Source organism: Lynx rufus, unplaced genomic scaffold (assembly GCF_022079265.1).
Source record: "Lynx rufus isolate CCGP_SWC_20201006 ecotype Redwood Valley unplaced genomic scaffold, mLynRuf1.p SCAF_3, whole genome shotgun sequence".
Taxonomy (NCBI): Eukaryota; Metazoa; Chordata; class Mammalia; order Carnivora; family Felidae; genus Lynx; species Lynx rufus.
In genome coordinates, this window is record NW_025814845.1 from 28021012 (window position 1) to 28038451 (window position 17440).

The 17440-nt window shown below is 40.2% G+C and overlaps 1 protein-coding gene across 1 annotated transcript in view; it reads left to right on the forward strand.

Moving 5' to 3' along the window:
- NWD2 (NACHT and WD repeat domain containing 2) overlaps positions 1–17440 on the forward strand; it is a 186332-nt gene that overhangs the window by 69508 nt on the left and 99384 nt on the right. Inside the window, exon 2 of the mRNA XM_047090717.1 lies at positions 10904–10992. Coding sequence (XP_046946673.1) covers positions 10904–10992 — 89 coding nt within the window. The remainder of the gene's footprint in view (positions 1–10903; positions 10993–17440) is intronic.

Sequence of the window (17440 nt, forward strand, 5' to 3'; positions counted from 1 at the left end):
TTCATGAGACGATTTTTAAAAGTTCAGTAGTGTCAGTATGCCATATGGTTTCTCCTTCATTCCTATTTTGATCATTTGTCTTTTTTTGTCTTAGTCAACCTAGCCAAAAGTTCATAAATGTTACTGATCTTTTAAAGAACGAGCTTTTGACTTTACTGATTCTCTGGTGGGGAGTGTTTTGTTTTCCTGATTTCTATTTCATTGATTTTCATGCTTAATTTTTTCCCCTCTTCTTTGCTTTGGGTTGAGTTTGCTCTTCTTTTGCTGGGAAGGTGGACTCTTGAGTTATTGATTTGAGACCTTTCATTTTTGTTATAGGTATTTAAAGATAGAGATTTCTTTCTCATCACTACATTTCATGGCTTTTAACATGTGTTTTTATTCACTTCAAAACATTTGTCTCTCTTGTTGCATTGATCTTTGGTACATGAGTATTTTAGAAGTGTGTTGTTCAATTTCCAAATATCTGGAGGTTTCCAGGGGTGCCTGTGTGGCTCACTCCATTAAGCATCTGACTCAGTTTTGGCTCAGGTCATGATCTCTAAGATCAAGCCCCACATCAAACCCTATATCAGGCTCAGTGCTGACAGCACAGAGCCTGCTTGAGATTCTCTCTTTCCTCTCTCTCTACCCCTAAACCCCACCTCTCTCTCAGAATAAATAAATAAAAAAAAAAAAAACCTGAGAGTTTCCCAAAAATCTTTGTTATTGATTTTTTATTCTATTATAGATCATATTTGTTACAATTTTAGTACTGTTAAATTTACAAGACTTGTTTGTGGTTTAGCATATGACCTATCAGAGCACTAGAAAAAATGCATTTTGCTGTCTTTTGGGGGGGATAGTTCTACAAATGTCAATTAGGTCAAGTTGTTTGATAGTGTTGCTGAAATATTCTGTATCCTTGTTGATTTTCTGTTTTGTAGTTTTATCTGTTATTAAGAATAGACCATAGAAATCATTAGCTGTTGTTGAAATGTCTATTTCTCTTTTTACTTCTGTCAATTTTTGCTTTATATATTTTTCATCTCTGTTTATAATTGTTATATCATGGCTCTTTTTTTTCTCTAGTATTGTTTCTTAAAATCTGTCTTGTCTGATTTTATATATTCAGTCTGCTTTTGGTTACTGTTTTCATGTTATTTTTTTCTATCCTTCTACTTTCAACTTCTTGTTTTTTTTTTCTTTTAAAAAAATTCTTACTTATTTTGAAAGACAGAGAGGAAGTGATCGGGGAGAGGGGCAGAGGGAGAAAGAGAGAGAGAATCTTAAGCAGGCTCCAGGCTAAGCTGGAGCCTGACACAGGGCTTGATCCCATGAATTGTGAGGTCATGATCTGAGCTGAAATCAAGAGTTGGGCATTTAACCAACTGAGCCGCCCAGGTGTCCCTCAACCTATTGGTGTTTTTAAACCTAGTGTGTCACTTGTAGATAGCATACAATTGAATATGGTTTCATTATCCATAGATAATATCCATATCCAGGAGACTGACAGTCTTTTTCCATTTGAGCGTTTATTCTTACTTAAAGTAATCATTGATGTGTTTGGGTTTATTTCTCCTTTTGCTATTTGTTTTCTACATAACTCATGTCATTCTTCTTCATCTGTTCTCACTCTACACTCTTCTTTGTAAAATATTTGAATGTATCTTTTTATTTTTTTTTAAATTTACTTATTTTGAGTGAGAGCACATAGGGGAGGGACAGAAAGAGAGGAAGAGAGAGAATCCCAAGCAGGCTCCATGCTGTCCGTGTAGAGCCCAACGCAGGGCTCGGTCTCACAAGCCAGGAGTCATATCCTGAGCCGAAATCAAGAGTTTGATGCTTAACCAACTGAGCTACAGGCGCCCCTTTTAGTGTATCATTTTAATTCCTTTGTTATATTGTTTTTATTTACTTTTTTAATGCTCTAGGGATTATAAAATCTATCTTAACTTATTACACTTTAGGTGAATACTAACTTAATTCTGGTAAAACATACTTTGTGCCACTATAGCTCCATTTTCTCCTCCCTGTTTTCTGTTACTGTTGGCATGTGTTATATATATATATATATGTATGTTTGTTAAAACCAAACAGTGCAGTGTTAGTCTTTTTTTTCAAGAAGCATGTAAAAGAGGTAACCAACTAAATAGAAGATATTTGCAAATGACATATCAGATAAAGAGTTTGATTCCAAAATATATAAAGAGCTGTTACAACTCAATACCCAAAAAACAAATAATTCAATTAAAAATGGTCAGAAGACATGAACAGATATTTCTCCAAAGAAGACATCCACATGGCCAACAGACACATGAAAAGATGTTCAACATCACTCATCATCAGGGAAATACAAATCAAAACCACAATAAGATACTACCTCACATCCTTCAGAATGGCTAAAATCAAAAACACAGGAAACAACAAGTGTTGGCAATGACGTGGAGAAAAAGGAATCCTCTTGCACCATTGGTGGGAATGCAAACTGATGCAGACATTCTGGAAAACGGTATGGAAGTTCCTTTAAAAATTAACAGAACTACTTTACAATCCGGTAATTACATCACTGAGTATTTACCCAAAATATACAAAAACACTAATTCAGAGGGATACATGCACTCCTATGTGTATTGCTGCATTTTTTACAATGGCCGAACTATGGAAGCAGCCCAGATGTTCATTGATTGATGAATGGATAAAGGAACTGTGATATATATTCACAATGGAATATTATTCATCCACAAAAAAGAATGAAATCTTGCCATTTGCAACAATATGGATGGAGCTAAAGAATATAATGCTAAGCAAAATAAGTCAGTCAGAGAAAGGCATGCACCACATGATCTCATGCATATGTAGAATTTAAGAAACAAAACAAAGGAAAGAGAGACAAACCAAGAAACAGACTCTTAACTATGAAGAACAAACCAATGTTTACCAGGGGGAGATGGATGGGAGGATGGGGGAAATGGGGGATAGGGATTAAAGAGTACACTTACCGTGATTAAAGAAGATAAAATGACAGGCGCCTGGGTGGCTCAGTCCGTTAAGCGGCCGACTTCGGCTCAGGTCATGATCTTGAGGGCTGTGAGTTCGAGCCCCGCATCGGGCTCTGTGCTGACAGCTCAGACCCTGGAGCTTGCTTCGGATTCTGTGTCTCCCTCTCTCTCTGACCCTCCCACATTCATGCTCTGTTCCTCCCTGCCTCAAAAATAAATAAACATTAAAAACATTTTTTAAAAAGAAGATAAAATGATTAAAAATTTGTAAAAAGTATATAAAGGAATACAGAAAAAAATACATAATTATGTAATCTTTTTTTTTACACACTTTTCACAGTGCTTTTCATTCTTTGTATGGATTTGTTAACGTCTGATGCCATTTCTTTTCAGTTTGGAGGACTTTATTTTTAATATTTTTAATATTAAATTAATATTTTTAAATTTTTAATGTTTACTTATTTGAGAGAGAGAGAGAGTGCAAGCAGGGGAGGGACAGAGAGAGAAACATAAAATCTGAAGCAGGCTCCAGGCTCTGAGCAGTCAGCACAGAGCCTGATACGGGGCTTGAGCTGACAAACTGCATGATCGTGACCTGAGCCGAAGTTGGACACTTAACCGACTGAGCCACTTGGCTGCCCCTCTTTTGTAAATTCTTAATGGAGATCTGCTAGCCGCAGCGTTTCTCAATCTTTTTAAATTTGTTAATGTTCTTATTTCACTTTCTTTTCTCAAGTTTATGGAGGTACAGTTGACAAGTTGTAAATATTTAAGATGTACAACTTGATGTTTTGATACACACTGTGAATTAATCACAATCAAGCCAATTAATATATTCATCACTTCACATAGCCTTTGTTTTTTTTTTTTTTTTTTTTGGTGATCATGCTTAGGATCTTGGCAAATTTAAAGCCTAAAATACAGTATTGTTAACTATATTCACATTTCTCTCTCTATTTTAGATCTACTTTTTCATCTTGCCTAAATGCAACTTTACACCCTTTGACCAACCCCTTCCCATGTCTCCCTTCAGCCCCTGGCACCGATCATTCTATTCTCTGCTGCTGTGAGTTTGACTATTTTAGATTCTACCTGTAAGTGGAATCATGCAGTAATTTTCTGTGTCTTATTTCATTAACATCATGTCCTCCAGGTCTTTTTTTCTTTATACATAGTTTTATTAGATATGGAACTCTTGGTTGACCTTTTTTCCCCATTATTTGAGTATGTCATTCCATTGCCTTCTGGTTTCCATGCCTTCTCATGAGAAGTCAACCCTTATTGTATTGTTTCCCTTAGTGTGATGAGTCAGTTTTTGCTTGCTGTTTTCAAGATTTGCTCTTTATCTTTGGTTTCAACTGTTTGACTGGGTGTCTAACTGTGGATCTCTTAGTCATTACATATTTGGGTTCTTTCATCTTCATGGATGTGTAGATTAATGTTTTCCATTAAATTTGGGACATTTGCACAATTATTTCTTCAAAATTATTTTCCTCCTTTCTCTTACTCCTGTCCTTCTGGGACTCCCTTTACCTATGTACCACTCCAGCAGCTGCTGCCCACAGGTTTCTGGGAACTTGTTTATTTTTCTTTCTTCCTTAAACACGGTGACCTGAAGTTCTCTGAATACATCTTTAATAGCTGTTTTGCAGTCTTTGTTCTCTAAATCTCATATAGGAACCACCCACAGCTCATTTCTGTTGACTGCTTTTTTATCCTGAATAGGTGTCACATTTTTCTGTTTCTTTATATATCTCAAGATTTTTTGTTAAAAAGTAGACATTTTAGGTAATACACTGTAACAAATCTGGATTCTGATTTTTACTTCTGAGTGGTGTTTTTTAATTTGTTGGCATTTTTTGTTTGTTTGTTTAGTTACTTGCCTGGACTAAATCCATGGCATCGGTTCCCCACAGTGCAGGCTGCTGCTGTCTCTGCCCAGTTATTTGATGGTGATGGTGGTGATGATGAAGATATGCCTGACTTCCCAGGGATCACCCACTTTTCTCTGCAGCTTAATGTCTGTCAATGACTTCAAGAGTTTCTTCTCAAATGCCTCAAGCCAGTAGGGCTTCTGTTCTCTGCCAGTTTCTATGGGCTGGGGAACACCTGCAAAGCTTAGCCAGTGTTTAAGTCTATCCTAACTTTTACTTTCCACCCAGTCTTAATGTTTACACTGCCTATGTACACAGGCTCAAAGTCAGCCACAAATACGAGGGTAGCTTTCAGTCTCTCTTGTGTTTGTGGGTAGCCTTCCCATCAGCTAGGAATTTGCAGAGAACTTAACAAGGCCTTCCATGACTGTTTATTTCCTTGGTCTCCTTTTTACATTTGGGTGAAACTATAGGTTGGCTGAGCCACAGAGGTCTCTCTACCTCTGAGACCACTGCTGCTGCCAACAACACGGATGGCCATGGAGTGTTCCCATGCTCCGCTCCAGATCAAGCAAGCGCTCTCTAGCAATGAAGTTGTTGATACTCACAGCTTGACCTTCTCTGACATGGGAAGGGGTGTGGCAGTTAAAGAGGAATGGGACAGTCCCATAGATTCTCACTGTTCTCACCCAGAGTTGAGTAGTTTTTCATTAAAGTCATTTCCCAGTTTGCTTTATGCCTTTGGTCTTTGGTGAATTTACAGAGAATTAAAATGCTTATTTTGACAGTTTTAGTGAATTTTATTGAGGATCTAATAAATTCCCCACTATACCAAACTCTGTCATATGTTTTGTAACATCACCCCACATTCACACACGACTATTAATGCTGCAGACACAGTCAGTTATTACTTGAAAACGATATTGCATTTTGATTTGTGTTAGCTTTGTGGAGACACATTCTTTAGTTGGGATTAATCAATGTTTTCATTGTAGATAGCATCTGTTTGCCCATTCACTTATTGACTGTGTACTGGGGTCTGCTTTAATTTCCACATTGCAGAGGTGAATGAGAAAGTCCCAGCATGTCATGAACTCACAAGTCTATTAGGGGAGACAAATTAAAAATTATAATATAGTATATGATGATACATAGGAGTGAGCACAGTGCTCACTGGGATGAGCTAGACAGAGCATGCCTGCCTCTGAGTAGTAAGAAATCACTAAGTATACTACCTTTGATTGGGCCTAAGAAAGGTCAAAGTCTGCCAGGCAAAGGGGATGAAAGGATAAAGAATTCTGAGCATGGAAAGCAGTATGTATTAAGGACAAGGGTTGGGTTCAAGTAATAGCTGAAAATGTACCCAGGAGGGTACATGGTAGAGAGCAGTAGAACATGGAACTTAGCTAGAAAACACATTTACGTCTACTGAACTTTACAGCCTTTATCTTCTGGGCCACCAGATTCCAGCCAAGACCTGCATTAATCAAACTAGTTATTGCTTTTCTTTTGTCTTGGATTTCTCTCCATCTGTTCTCTGGAGTATAAGACTGCAATGAGGAGGGACAGATAACAGGTCAGTCAAATAGGAGACTTGGGGACCCTTCGGGTTGAGAGATGGTGAGTACAAAACTAGAGAGTGGCCAGATTCAAAAGATGTTTGTGATCAAATTGACAGGATTTGGTGATACATATAAGGGTAAGCGTGGCTGGTTGGGCACAGAGAGCTTAGAGGGTGTAGAGAGGAGCCAACCTCTGGAAGCCATCAGACAAGAAATCAACCCAAACAAAAACAACAGAAGCCAGGTAGGGTGTCCAGGGGAAGAAAGAGAACCCAGGCAAGGGCAGATGTACAGAAATCTGGGAGGCTGGGCTGGAACAACAGTTGTAGCAGAGGGTGTGGGCTGGATCCTAAATGAATTTTCTGAGCTGCGCGGATGGAAGCGACTTAATCAAATGCCCCTGGCCTTACGTTTGGGTGAGGCAGGGACAGTAAGAAGTCCCAGTGCAACATGGTCGTGTTGGCATTTTTACTTATTTCTTTTTAATGTTTATTTTTGAGAGACAGAGAACGAGTTGGGGAGGGGCAGAGAGAGAGGGAGACAGAGAATCCGAGGCAGGCTCCTTGCTGTCACTGCAAAGCCCGGTGCAGGGTCGAACTCACGAGCTGTGAGATCATGACCTGAGCTGAAGTCGGAAGCCCGACCGACTGAGCCACCCAGGGCATGGCCCTTGGCACTTTTATTTTTGATAGAAATTTGGAATTAATCTAAATCCCTCATGAAGTGGGATAAATGGTATTGATTAATAATACTCCCTCAACTAAGGCTTTTCCTGTGGGTAACTCAGACACGGCATTAGAAACGATCATTAACTCTGAGATCATTGAGGAATTACAGAAAACAACTTCTTAAAAACCTAGTAGTGCTGCCCAAGTGTTAATGTATCTTTTCAAAGCGCTAAGGAGCTGGGCAGATACAAATGGATGCAGTGACTATGTAGAAAGAGTAAATGATGACATACCTTGTGTCTGACCTACACTTTTTAAAGAGGTCTCTTTTTATGTGTGACATTTTGTAACTTAATTTTTCCTGTTTATGACATTCTAATGTTTTTTTAATTGCCAACCATCCGGATTTGCTGTTAGTATGAATTAGGTTTTTTAATATAATTAAGCCAGCTTATCTGCCACCCATTATAACTAATCCATTCTATCTTAATTACTTTTCCATTTCCAGAGCCACTCATCACCTATTAATACAAATATAGGAAAATCTGAGACTTTTTTGTAACATAAGTAGTAACAAAAAACGTCTGTCAGATATGTGCGTATGTTTTCTTCATACTTTTAGGAAAGGTCAACATGACTTGGTAAAATGATTCTGCCAGAAACACAGAAACCAAAAAAGAAACCAGTATTTCAGCCCATTCACTTACCTCATGAAACCAACTTTATAAGCCACATCGTTTATTTCCCAGAATTTCCCCTAGTCTTGATTCTGGGTCCATCCAGCGACAAATTGTGATGTAGGAAGCCCTTCTGTTTCCGGAGGTAATTACAAGGAAGCATTGCCTGTCAGCTCATTTTGGTCACTGGTGCATGTGTGGGTTTTTTTTTTTTTTTCATTCACTCATTTCTTAATCGAGCATAACTCTGATCACTGGCGATGTCGCAGTAAACGAGACAACAGAAGGGTTCTGACTCTTTGAGCTCACTTGCAGTAGGGGAGACAAATAGTAACTGAATAGCAACAGTAAAGTGATGAGTAATGTGCAAAAGACTTGAGAGGTGATGTGACAGAGAGTGGTTCATAGATGGAGGGCTCAAAGAGGCCTCTCTGAGGAGGTGGCTCTAAAACTGACACTTGAATGACAGGAGATGCCTTGAGATGATCACAGGACTAACCATTACAGGAGGAAGTCACAGCTAGCATGAAGGCCGTGAGTAGGTGTGTAATCCAGTAGTGGTAAGAGATCCCTTTGGGGGAGGGAGAACATTCAAGGTAAGAGGCATGGATGTCATTCCAAGTGCCTTGCAGAGCCCCTGGAGGGCTTTCTGTGATCTGATTGGCATTTGTAAAAGAGGAGTCTGGCTCCTCTGTGGAGAATGGTTTGAAGGGGGCAAGAATGAGAACAGAGAGGCAGAGTCCAGATGAGAGGTGAGTTCAGCATTCCTTAACCATTCTATGAAGTTAGTCTATGTGTCATTTTCAAAGATTGTTTCTTTGCACCGTTGCATATTTCCTCTGGTGAGAGTGAACTATAGCATACGGCTCTCTAGATTCAAATCCAGCTTCTCTAACTTAGTGGTCATATGACTCAGGCAAGTCTCATAACTTCTCTGTATTTCAGTTTCCTCTTATAAAAAAAAAATGGAATAATAATTTTACCCATTTCAGAGAGTTGTTGTCAGAGGGACTAAGAAATACTTAGAATAAATAGAAATACTTAATACATGACTACAGTAAGCATTTGGTAAATATTAGAGATTAGAGACTATATTTCTGTCTTATCCTCATAATATGGCACATTCAGATGGCTGTACCTAGTAATGAGTTACAATAACATATTAAATAATTTCTGCTCCTTCCATCATTTCATAGTTTCTCATGTTACTTTGATACTACGTCAGTATACCTTAATAGCCCTTGTTTACTTAATTATGTAATAATATAATCATTATATCATGCATGTTATTTCCAGCTTCCACATCTGGTAGTAGTTGTTTAATTTTAATGTTAATTTTTAAATGTTTGTTTATTTTGGGAGAGAGAGACCACGTGCACATGTGCGCACTAATAGGGGAAGGGCAGAAAGAGAGGAGGAGAGAATCCCAAGCAGGCTCTACACTGTCAGTGCAGAGCACAGGACTTGATCCCCTAAACCATGAGATCATAATCTGAGCTGAAACCAAGAGTTGGACACTCAACTGACTGAGCCACCCAGGCACCCCAATATTTGTTTATTTTTAAAGTGACTTTTGTTACTTGTGTTTTAAACATGTATAGCCTTTTAGAGAGATTGGTTGAATATTAATCAGCTTTATTGCAAAGTTAGTGTTTTCAGCCCCTAAAATGGGGTAAAGGGGGATGGGGCTCTGATCCTGAGATGATAAAACCCTGTAAAAGCTTAGCATACTGCCTCCACTAGTGCCTTAACAGCACGTGGGCACTGCTCAAATGTACCACTCGGTCCTCCAGCTTTCCTTTTAAACTGAGGGTCCATGCTGGATCTATGGTTAGAAAAGACTCTGACCATTTGGACCATATGGTGATTTAGAAGCCTTGTATTGAGTTTCTGGTTTCCCTGTAAATACGGGTTTCTGTCACTTTGTCAGCCTCCAGCTGCATTTCAGGCTCTTGAGATTGGTTATTTACATCTCAAAATAGTCTTGAGAATAGTAGGAAAGTAGAGTAGGTCAGCACGGCATATGGTTGAATTTGCATGGACAGACGAACTTGAGAATAATAAGGCAAGTCTTTTAAACTGGCTCTTAGTTATAAATGCGGTATGCAAATGTTTTGTAGTTGTGGCTGGGATTGAGGTACATTTGGCAAATGGCAATTTTTATGAGATAAGACATTAACCTAATTTTTAAAATCTGTTCTCCTCTTTGACTGAAGTTAGTTGAGCAGGGAACAGCCTGTCTTTGCTGTAAGCATTTTACAGCGTCATCATCGATGCAGATAATCACCCAGCACAGGTGGCTTTGGAAAGCCCTTTCTGTGCAAAATACTTGACATTAAATACATACATATTCTGTGGTTCTTCCGGTTTCAAGCTCTCTGTTTCTTCTTGTATGGTTTTTTTTTTTTAATGACATAAATTGTAACATGATTTTGAAGTTTTTACGTGGTGTGGAACATGTGACACAATTCCCCTCTCTGATAAACAGTCCCTGTGCCCAGGGTGGCAGGCGTTACTCTGCTAAACCATTGGCCAGTGGAATCTACCAAGTTTGGATGTTGGCTCCCACAATTTGTCCCTCCTCACTGTTGTGTTGATTGCATGGATGCCGTACTGAATTTTGTAAAAGTCTAATTAGTTCTAAGTACTATAGGCATGATGATAGAGATTGAATTTTTTTGGAAATCGGTAACTAAATTAATGTGTGTGTGCGTGTGTGTGTGATTTTGTAACTTTTACACGTAATGGGGCTGAAACACCTCATAGCCAATAGCCCTATGATTTTTTTCTTCTGTCTCTTCCAAAGACAGCACGTCTGGCTATTTAAGAGATTCATGTGACGGTCTGCGTGGGCATAAAGGCTCAAATATGAATTCCCAGCCCTGTCACATACACAGAACTGACCATTGAGACTCCCGTCCGTTCCTCAGGCTTCCTGTGCGTGTCTGGAAGAGGGGTCACTACTCCCCGTCCCCTATTAGGAACAGGGCTCCCCAGCTTGTCAGATATCCCATCATTTCACAGTTGGCACCCAATCTGGTTATATTAATGTTAATATTAATTGTAAGTTTACCTTGTTTTTCCAGAAATACATATGTGTGGACATAACTCCCTCTCTATGTGTTTGTTTTTCTACCACAGACACAGGAGCAGAAAGACAGGCACTAAGAGAAAATGTGTATCCTAAATTGAGAGAATTCTGCAGAGAAAACTATGGATTAGAATTTCAGGTAACTCTGACATTAATTTAATTTTTAATAATGTTAGCTAAATAATGTTTGTGTTTATTTATTGTCACAGCTTCGGTGTTACAAACCAAGTTTTAAGCCCCCCCCCAAAATTTTACTTCTTTAAGCATGGGTAAAAAGGAACAGTGGAAAATGGAAATAAAATATTTAGTTATTTTTGATGCTTTGCACTTTTATGCTGTTTCTTGGACCCTGCCTGGTATTGGCTCACCTTTTCCCTGTAACCATGTTTATTTGCCTCTTGGCAATCTCCACTGTTTTCAAAAAGGTGAAGGTTGCTGAGCACCTGTCTTAGGCTGTGGTCTCTGGAAAGGTTTTACATCTAAAAATTGGGACCAGCTTTCTCACAGGTGTTTTTTTTTGTTTGTTTGTTTGGTTTGGTTTGGTTTTGAGCAACTGGCCAGTCCTTGCTTTCTATCTTGCCTTTTAGTTGTTGTTCACATTGTAGAATGTCCTTTTTCCTATTTCAGGGATTTGCCATTTACAAAAAAAAAAAATTACATCAACCTTTCAAGAGACAGTAACTCTTCATGTCATTGCTAAAGTTCATGAACACCCTGGCATTTATAGATACCACGGATTTTGCCACCTAATAGAAAAGTATTAGAAAACATTGGGCATATCTTGAATATCCAGAAATTTAAAAAGTAAATGCCTCCTGCAACAGATAATTTTTCAACCTCATTTACAATGGACATCTTACTTCTCCGGTGCTATCTTAACTACATGTTTCCACTGTTAAGTGAGGAATAAAATGTACCAGAGGTTTGTGGTATAAGAGTGCAAAATGCATCTTTGTTAGTGGAAGAAAACTTCACCCTTCATTTATTTCCTCCTGAATATTTTATCTTGGTACACTTAATGATGCTTTCTTATCTGATGGATAAAATAGTTGGTCTCAAAATGACTCCATTCTCTGTGCATACTGTAAGTCAGCAACAGGCCATTATGACACACATATTGAACAGTTACTCATAAGTCACGAATTGCTAGATAAATTGTGAGCCTAAATTAAACCCCTTGTTGTGAATTCAGCACTGCCTTCCCTGGGGAATCTGGTTCTACTGATAACAGGATCTCAACTGCTACAAAAATTCTGATCTGTCAAGAGTCCCAAAGACTTAGACACTCCTTGGGGACTCAGTTACTATAGAGAAAAAGATGTGGCCAAGCACGTTAATCCCATATTTGAGTTTGTTTGGATTTGCATTATTTTATTTTATTTTTTTTAGTAGAGGGAGGGAGTTGTTGAGCTACAGACCAGCCTGCATACAACATGGTATTAAGATTAGCTGAGAGGAAAAAGAAGAAAAATATATTTTCTAAATTATAAGTAGTCCCAGGAAAAGAGAAATAAAGCCAAAGGAAAACTGTAGAAGGCAGGGTCCATAGAATAAATTGACAGCAAGGATCATTGAACGAGGCAGGTGCATTGAACGAGTCTTTGAGATGCCAGGAAGCAGTGGAAACCACACTGGGCAAAAAAGAGCTGGAACTGAAGCCCGGCTTTCCACTGTGACTCCTTTAGTCCGGTGTCTGAAACACGGGGGTGGTGACCACTTCTGTGTCTGAGGCTGTGTTTGGAATGAAAGTTTGCTAGTTCGCATTTGCTTCCCACCTTCTGAGCTTAGCAGGAATTCAAATATATAATACCTGAATCTTCTAAAAATATACTTCTTAGTATAGTCTCTTCTAGTATAAGTTGTTTATAGATCTCCCTAAGGATATGTTTTCTAGTGAGATGGTTTTCTTCCCTCAAGTGCAACAAAATATGATGCTGGAAGATTCGTGAAAAAAAAAAAAACAAAAAACAAAAACAACTTCTCTATATATTACTCTGGATTTCATCATTGGCTGTGCATTGAACCCAGAAGAAGTGAATTTCCTAGATTTACTTAAATATGCACCGATCTGTTTTATGCTTCCTTGCCTTTGTTTATGCTGTCCTTTCCACCTGCAGTGCTCTGCAGCCTGCTTCCTTCCCTGAATAAGTCCTACTTATTCAGTTATATACATTAAAAAATGTTTAATGTATATTTATTTTTGAGAGAGGGAGACACAGAGTGCGAGTGGGGGAGGGGCAGAGAGAGAGAGGGAGACACAAAATCTGAAGTGAGCGCCAAGCTCTGAGCTGTCAGCACAGAGCCCGATGCGGGTCTCAAACGGTGAGATCAGACCGGAGACAGAGTCGGACACTTAACCGACGGAGCCACCCAGGTGCCCCTAAGTCCTACTCATTCTTAAGACTATGCCTATAGATCTTAAGTCATGCCCCTCTCCTCACCACCGCCCAGTAGCTATGTGTCCTCCCTGTGGTTCCTTGAATACTTCAGGCCTGTTCCCGTTTCAGGGTTTTGCCCTGGCTGTGCTTTCTCTGTAAGAATGTTCACCCCCCTCATCTTCACATGGGAGTTTCCTTATTATTCTCCAGGTCTCCACAAAAATGCCACTTCCTAGAGATACTTCCCTAGCGACCCAGTCTAAAGTAAGCACCTAGGAGACTTCTTTTACGTCACCCTATTTTAGTTATTTGCATAGCATGTCTCAACACTGGATATTTGCCTTTTTTCACATATTGGCTTGCTTATTCTCTCTCTCCCCCACTAGATTGTAAGTTTCACAAGAATAAGGACTTCTCTGCCTTCTTGACAGCTCCCCTCCGAGTTCTAGAATAGTGCCTGACACATAGTAAAACTCTGTAGGAATGTGTTGAACAAGTGAAAGCCTTTCTGACCATATGAATGAATGAAGTCTAAGTCCAACATTACTTGCTTAAGGAAGTTTTCTCTGATCCTCTGGCCCCTCCTGGGATATGCCATGTACCCTCCTCTTTGCTCCCCTATAATCCTAGGCATAGCTCAACAGTGCATCCAGTTTGTTCAAGAAGTGTTTGTTAACCAATGAGCACATGCCAGCCAAGTGCTGAGAACACAAAAACAAACGAATCAGACCCTCTTCTTGTGGAGCTTCCAGTATTGTTGGGGGTGGCAGACAATAAACAATATATCCCAGTGGTTATGGATGCATTTTCTTGAGTAAATGCTTTTAAGAAAAGTAAGACAGGATAAGGGGGTTAGGGAATGCCAGGTAGTCAGAGAAGGACTCCTTAATAAGACCTTTGGACAGAGGTCTGTAGAAAATGAAGGAGCAAGTCTTACAGATGCCTTGGTAGGAGAATTCCAGGCATAGGCAACAAGAAAAAGGGTCTGAGGACCCTTGTGGGAGAGGACATCAGGTTCAGATCATGAGACTTTGTGGGCCAAGATTAAGGACTTTGTATGGTTAAGAAGGGAAAGGAGGATGTTATAGGATTTACATTTAAGAGAGTCATTCAAGGGGCTCCTGGGTGGCTCAGGTGGTTAAGCGTCCATCTTCGGCTCAGTTCATGATCTCACAGTTCACGCGTTCGAGCCCCACGTTGGGCTCTGTGCTGACAGCTCAGAGCCTGGAGCCTGCTTCAAATTCTGTCCCTCCCTCTCTCTCTCTCTGCCCCTCCCCTTCTCATTCTCTGTCTCTCTCTGTTTCTTAAAAATGAGTTAATATTAAAAAAAAAAAAAGACATGTAAGAGAGTCACTCAGGCTCTGTGAGGAGACTGGAATAGGGGTGCAGGAAAAGGTAGAAGCAGGAGAACAGTGCAAGTTAAGAAATGATCACGGCATGGACTAGAATGAGTGATGGAGAGAATGAGACATCTGGTGAGGTCAAGTTTTCATCACCTGTCTCTAAGGTCTGCAAGTTCTCAGGATTGGAATTGTCTTACTCATCTTATCCCAGTGATAAGTCAGGTGTCTGGCACATAGTAGGCTGTTGAGTTAAATATTTATTAAATTGGTAGAATATACAGTTACATTTTACACAAGGCCTTAAAACTCTCTCTCTCTCATATGCCTGTTGGTCAGGCTTTTTTCTCTGTTTCCTTAATTTTTTCATTTAAACTAAGATATTCATTCATTCATTCTTAGTATGCACTAAGAATATATAAATCTGCCCTGCCCAGTGCCCACTGTTACTCTGAACTGGGAGTAAGCCAGGTTAGGGCAGGAACCTCTAGAGGGGGTGCTTGACTCATGGGCACTTAGGACACCTCCATTTTGAAAGTGATTTTCGTGTGAGTCCAGCCACTCAACTTGGTATCATTCCTTAAGAATATCTTCTCTCCTGGGTGGCTCGGTCAGTTAAGCATCCGACTTAGACTCAGGCCAGGATCTCACTGTTTATGAGTTCAAGCCCTGCCTCGGGGTCTCTGTTGTCAGCACAGAGCCTGCTTCAGATTCTCTGTTCCCCTCTCTCTCTGCCCCTCCCCCACTCGTGTGCATGCTTGTCAAAAATAAAATTAAAAAAAGAAAAAAAACTGATAGCCAGCTTCTTCAGTGGCATCTAGTATTGATCTTACTTCATCTTATTCCCCAATGTTCATAAACCTGTTCCTTTTCTTCGCCTTTAACATCCAGTACACCCCGGGTGTTTTTAATCCTCAGACCCCCAGTAAGAGTGCTGTCTTCCCCCTAAGCTGGTGCCTCTGAGTGATCCCCATGTCCTCATATCTGGCTCTCTTCCCTCCAGAGTTACATGAAGATAAGTCTCTATTTTTGGAATGTTAATATATGTGAAATGGAAGCCATCCCTCTCCTTTTGTCCAGTTTCTCAATTGCTATTGTTTTCTAGTCTTCAAAACTTCAAGATCTTAGCTTCCAGCACATTCTTCACCTTTTATAACTGCCCCTATTCTTGTTGATTCACCTGCCACAGCATTTCTTAGAAATTCACCTTTTTCTTCCCATTTCACAAGGCTCTGTCTTTATTCAGCCTTCTGTTTCTTAGATGCTGAATGACTATGGCATTTTCCAATTCTCTCCCAGCACTGGACATTTTGTCTTCTGGTCCAGACTGTCCACAGCTGCTCAGATCATCTTCTTTAAACAGTATTTATCAGATTTAATTCATTGTAAGGTGTTTCTTTTCACATTTTTACTTCTCAGAAATCAGAATTCATCTTACAAATAGCACATCCTGATGTAATTGGCAGTGCGTTTGTGTTTTTAGTGGAACATACAGTATTGGAGCAGCCTACAACTCCTGATGTTTTGGATTCAGTAGAATACAGTGAATTATGTCATTTATGGAGTGTAGTAGAAACAGCATGAATTTTTCTGTTAGAAAGACTAGGATTCAAATGCTGGGTCTGCAAATTACCAGTTCTGTGAGTCTGAACAAATTGCTTGATTTCTTTGACATTAGTTGACCGTTCTGTAAAATGAACGGGGGGTAGTGTTTGTCTTCCCAGATTGTTTTGCGAAGGCACGAGATGACACGAAGCCCCTGGCACGTGGAAGGCACTCCGCCAATGTTCATTTGTTACTGCCTCTTGCCTTTTTAAGTCTCTTCTCCTGATTAAGAACCCGGTGTAATGAAATGATTTATGTGCATTTTCTTTTGCCTTTCTAAGTACAGCAGGAGACTTCTGACCAGAGGCATCTATCTGTCTGAGGGGTGCTCAATGTCTGGTACAGAAGGAATACAAACGGGAAGAATGGTTAGGAAATACTGTGCCGCATACAAGAAAGACCAGAACCTTAAAGGTCAGGCTGTTGGCTTGAGAGAAGATTTTGCTAAATTCGTTTAATCCTTTAGCACATCGACCAGTACTGTAGGACTCTGAGCCTGGAGGTCTAAAGTGTAGAGAAAAGGGCCGAGTTTGTCCATAAGGCAGAACCAGAACCCTCCCCCTGTAGCCTCCTGGAAAGCGATAGAAGGAGAGAGAAAGGCAGAGTCAGCACGTATACTTTTCCTTTCCTTCCTCTGAGTTCTGCTTCAGAGAAGGGGCCATGGGTTAGATAAGTGAAAATGAGTGGGAAAATAGGTAGCACTAAGGGCACCTTGCCTGTGCTCTCTACTTGGGACTCTGGAAAGAGATGGCCGGACAGTAACCACCCTTCCCCGACCCCACCCCAACCCTGCAAACAGACCTGGGCTTGGCCACATCATGGCCGTGGCAGCAAGTGACGATTAGGCTTAACTTTCCCAGGCTGCTCTCAGTTATCGTGTGTCATATATTCTGAGTTAAGAGCCATTGCTAGTCTCCACGACCAGAAGAGGTGGCTGCACAAAAGGCCGCGGTGAAGAAACTGGATGGAGCATGGGCCCATGGCTTGGGGCAGCTCATCCACAGCAGGGGAAGCTGGCCTGGCTTGGCTGGAGAGCAACACGAGGCTCTGACCCAGCTGAGAGGGAAAGACCAGTCCCTGGGTGACATGATGCCAGCAGCCAGTGGGCATCACCTGGGGGCCATGCCCAAGCACTCTCAGGTTTTCCCTTCAGGATATGAGGTTACCTGGATATCATCTTAGGGAAAAGAAGCAGGGGAACAGGGAAGCCATGTCTTTTGAGAAACTCGGCATTTTGATCCAAGAGAGAATAAGCACCTAACAG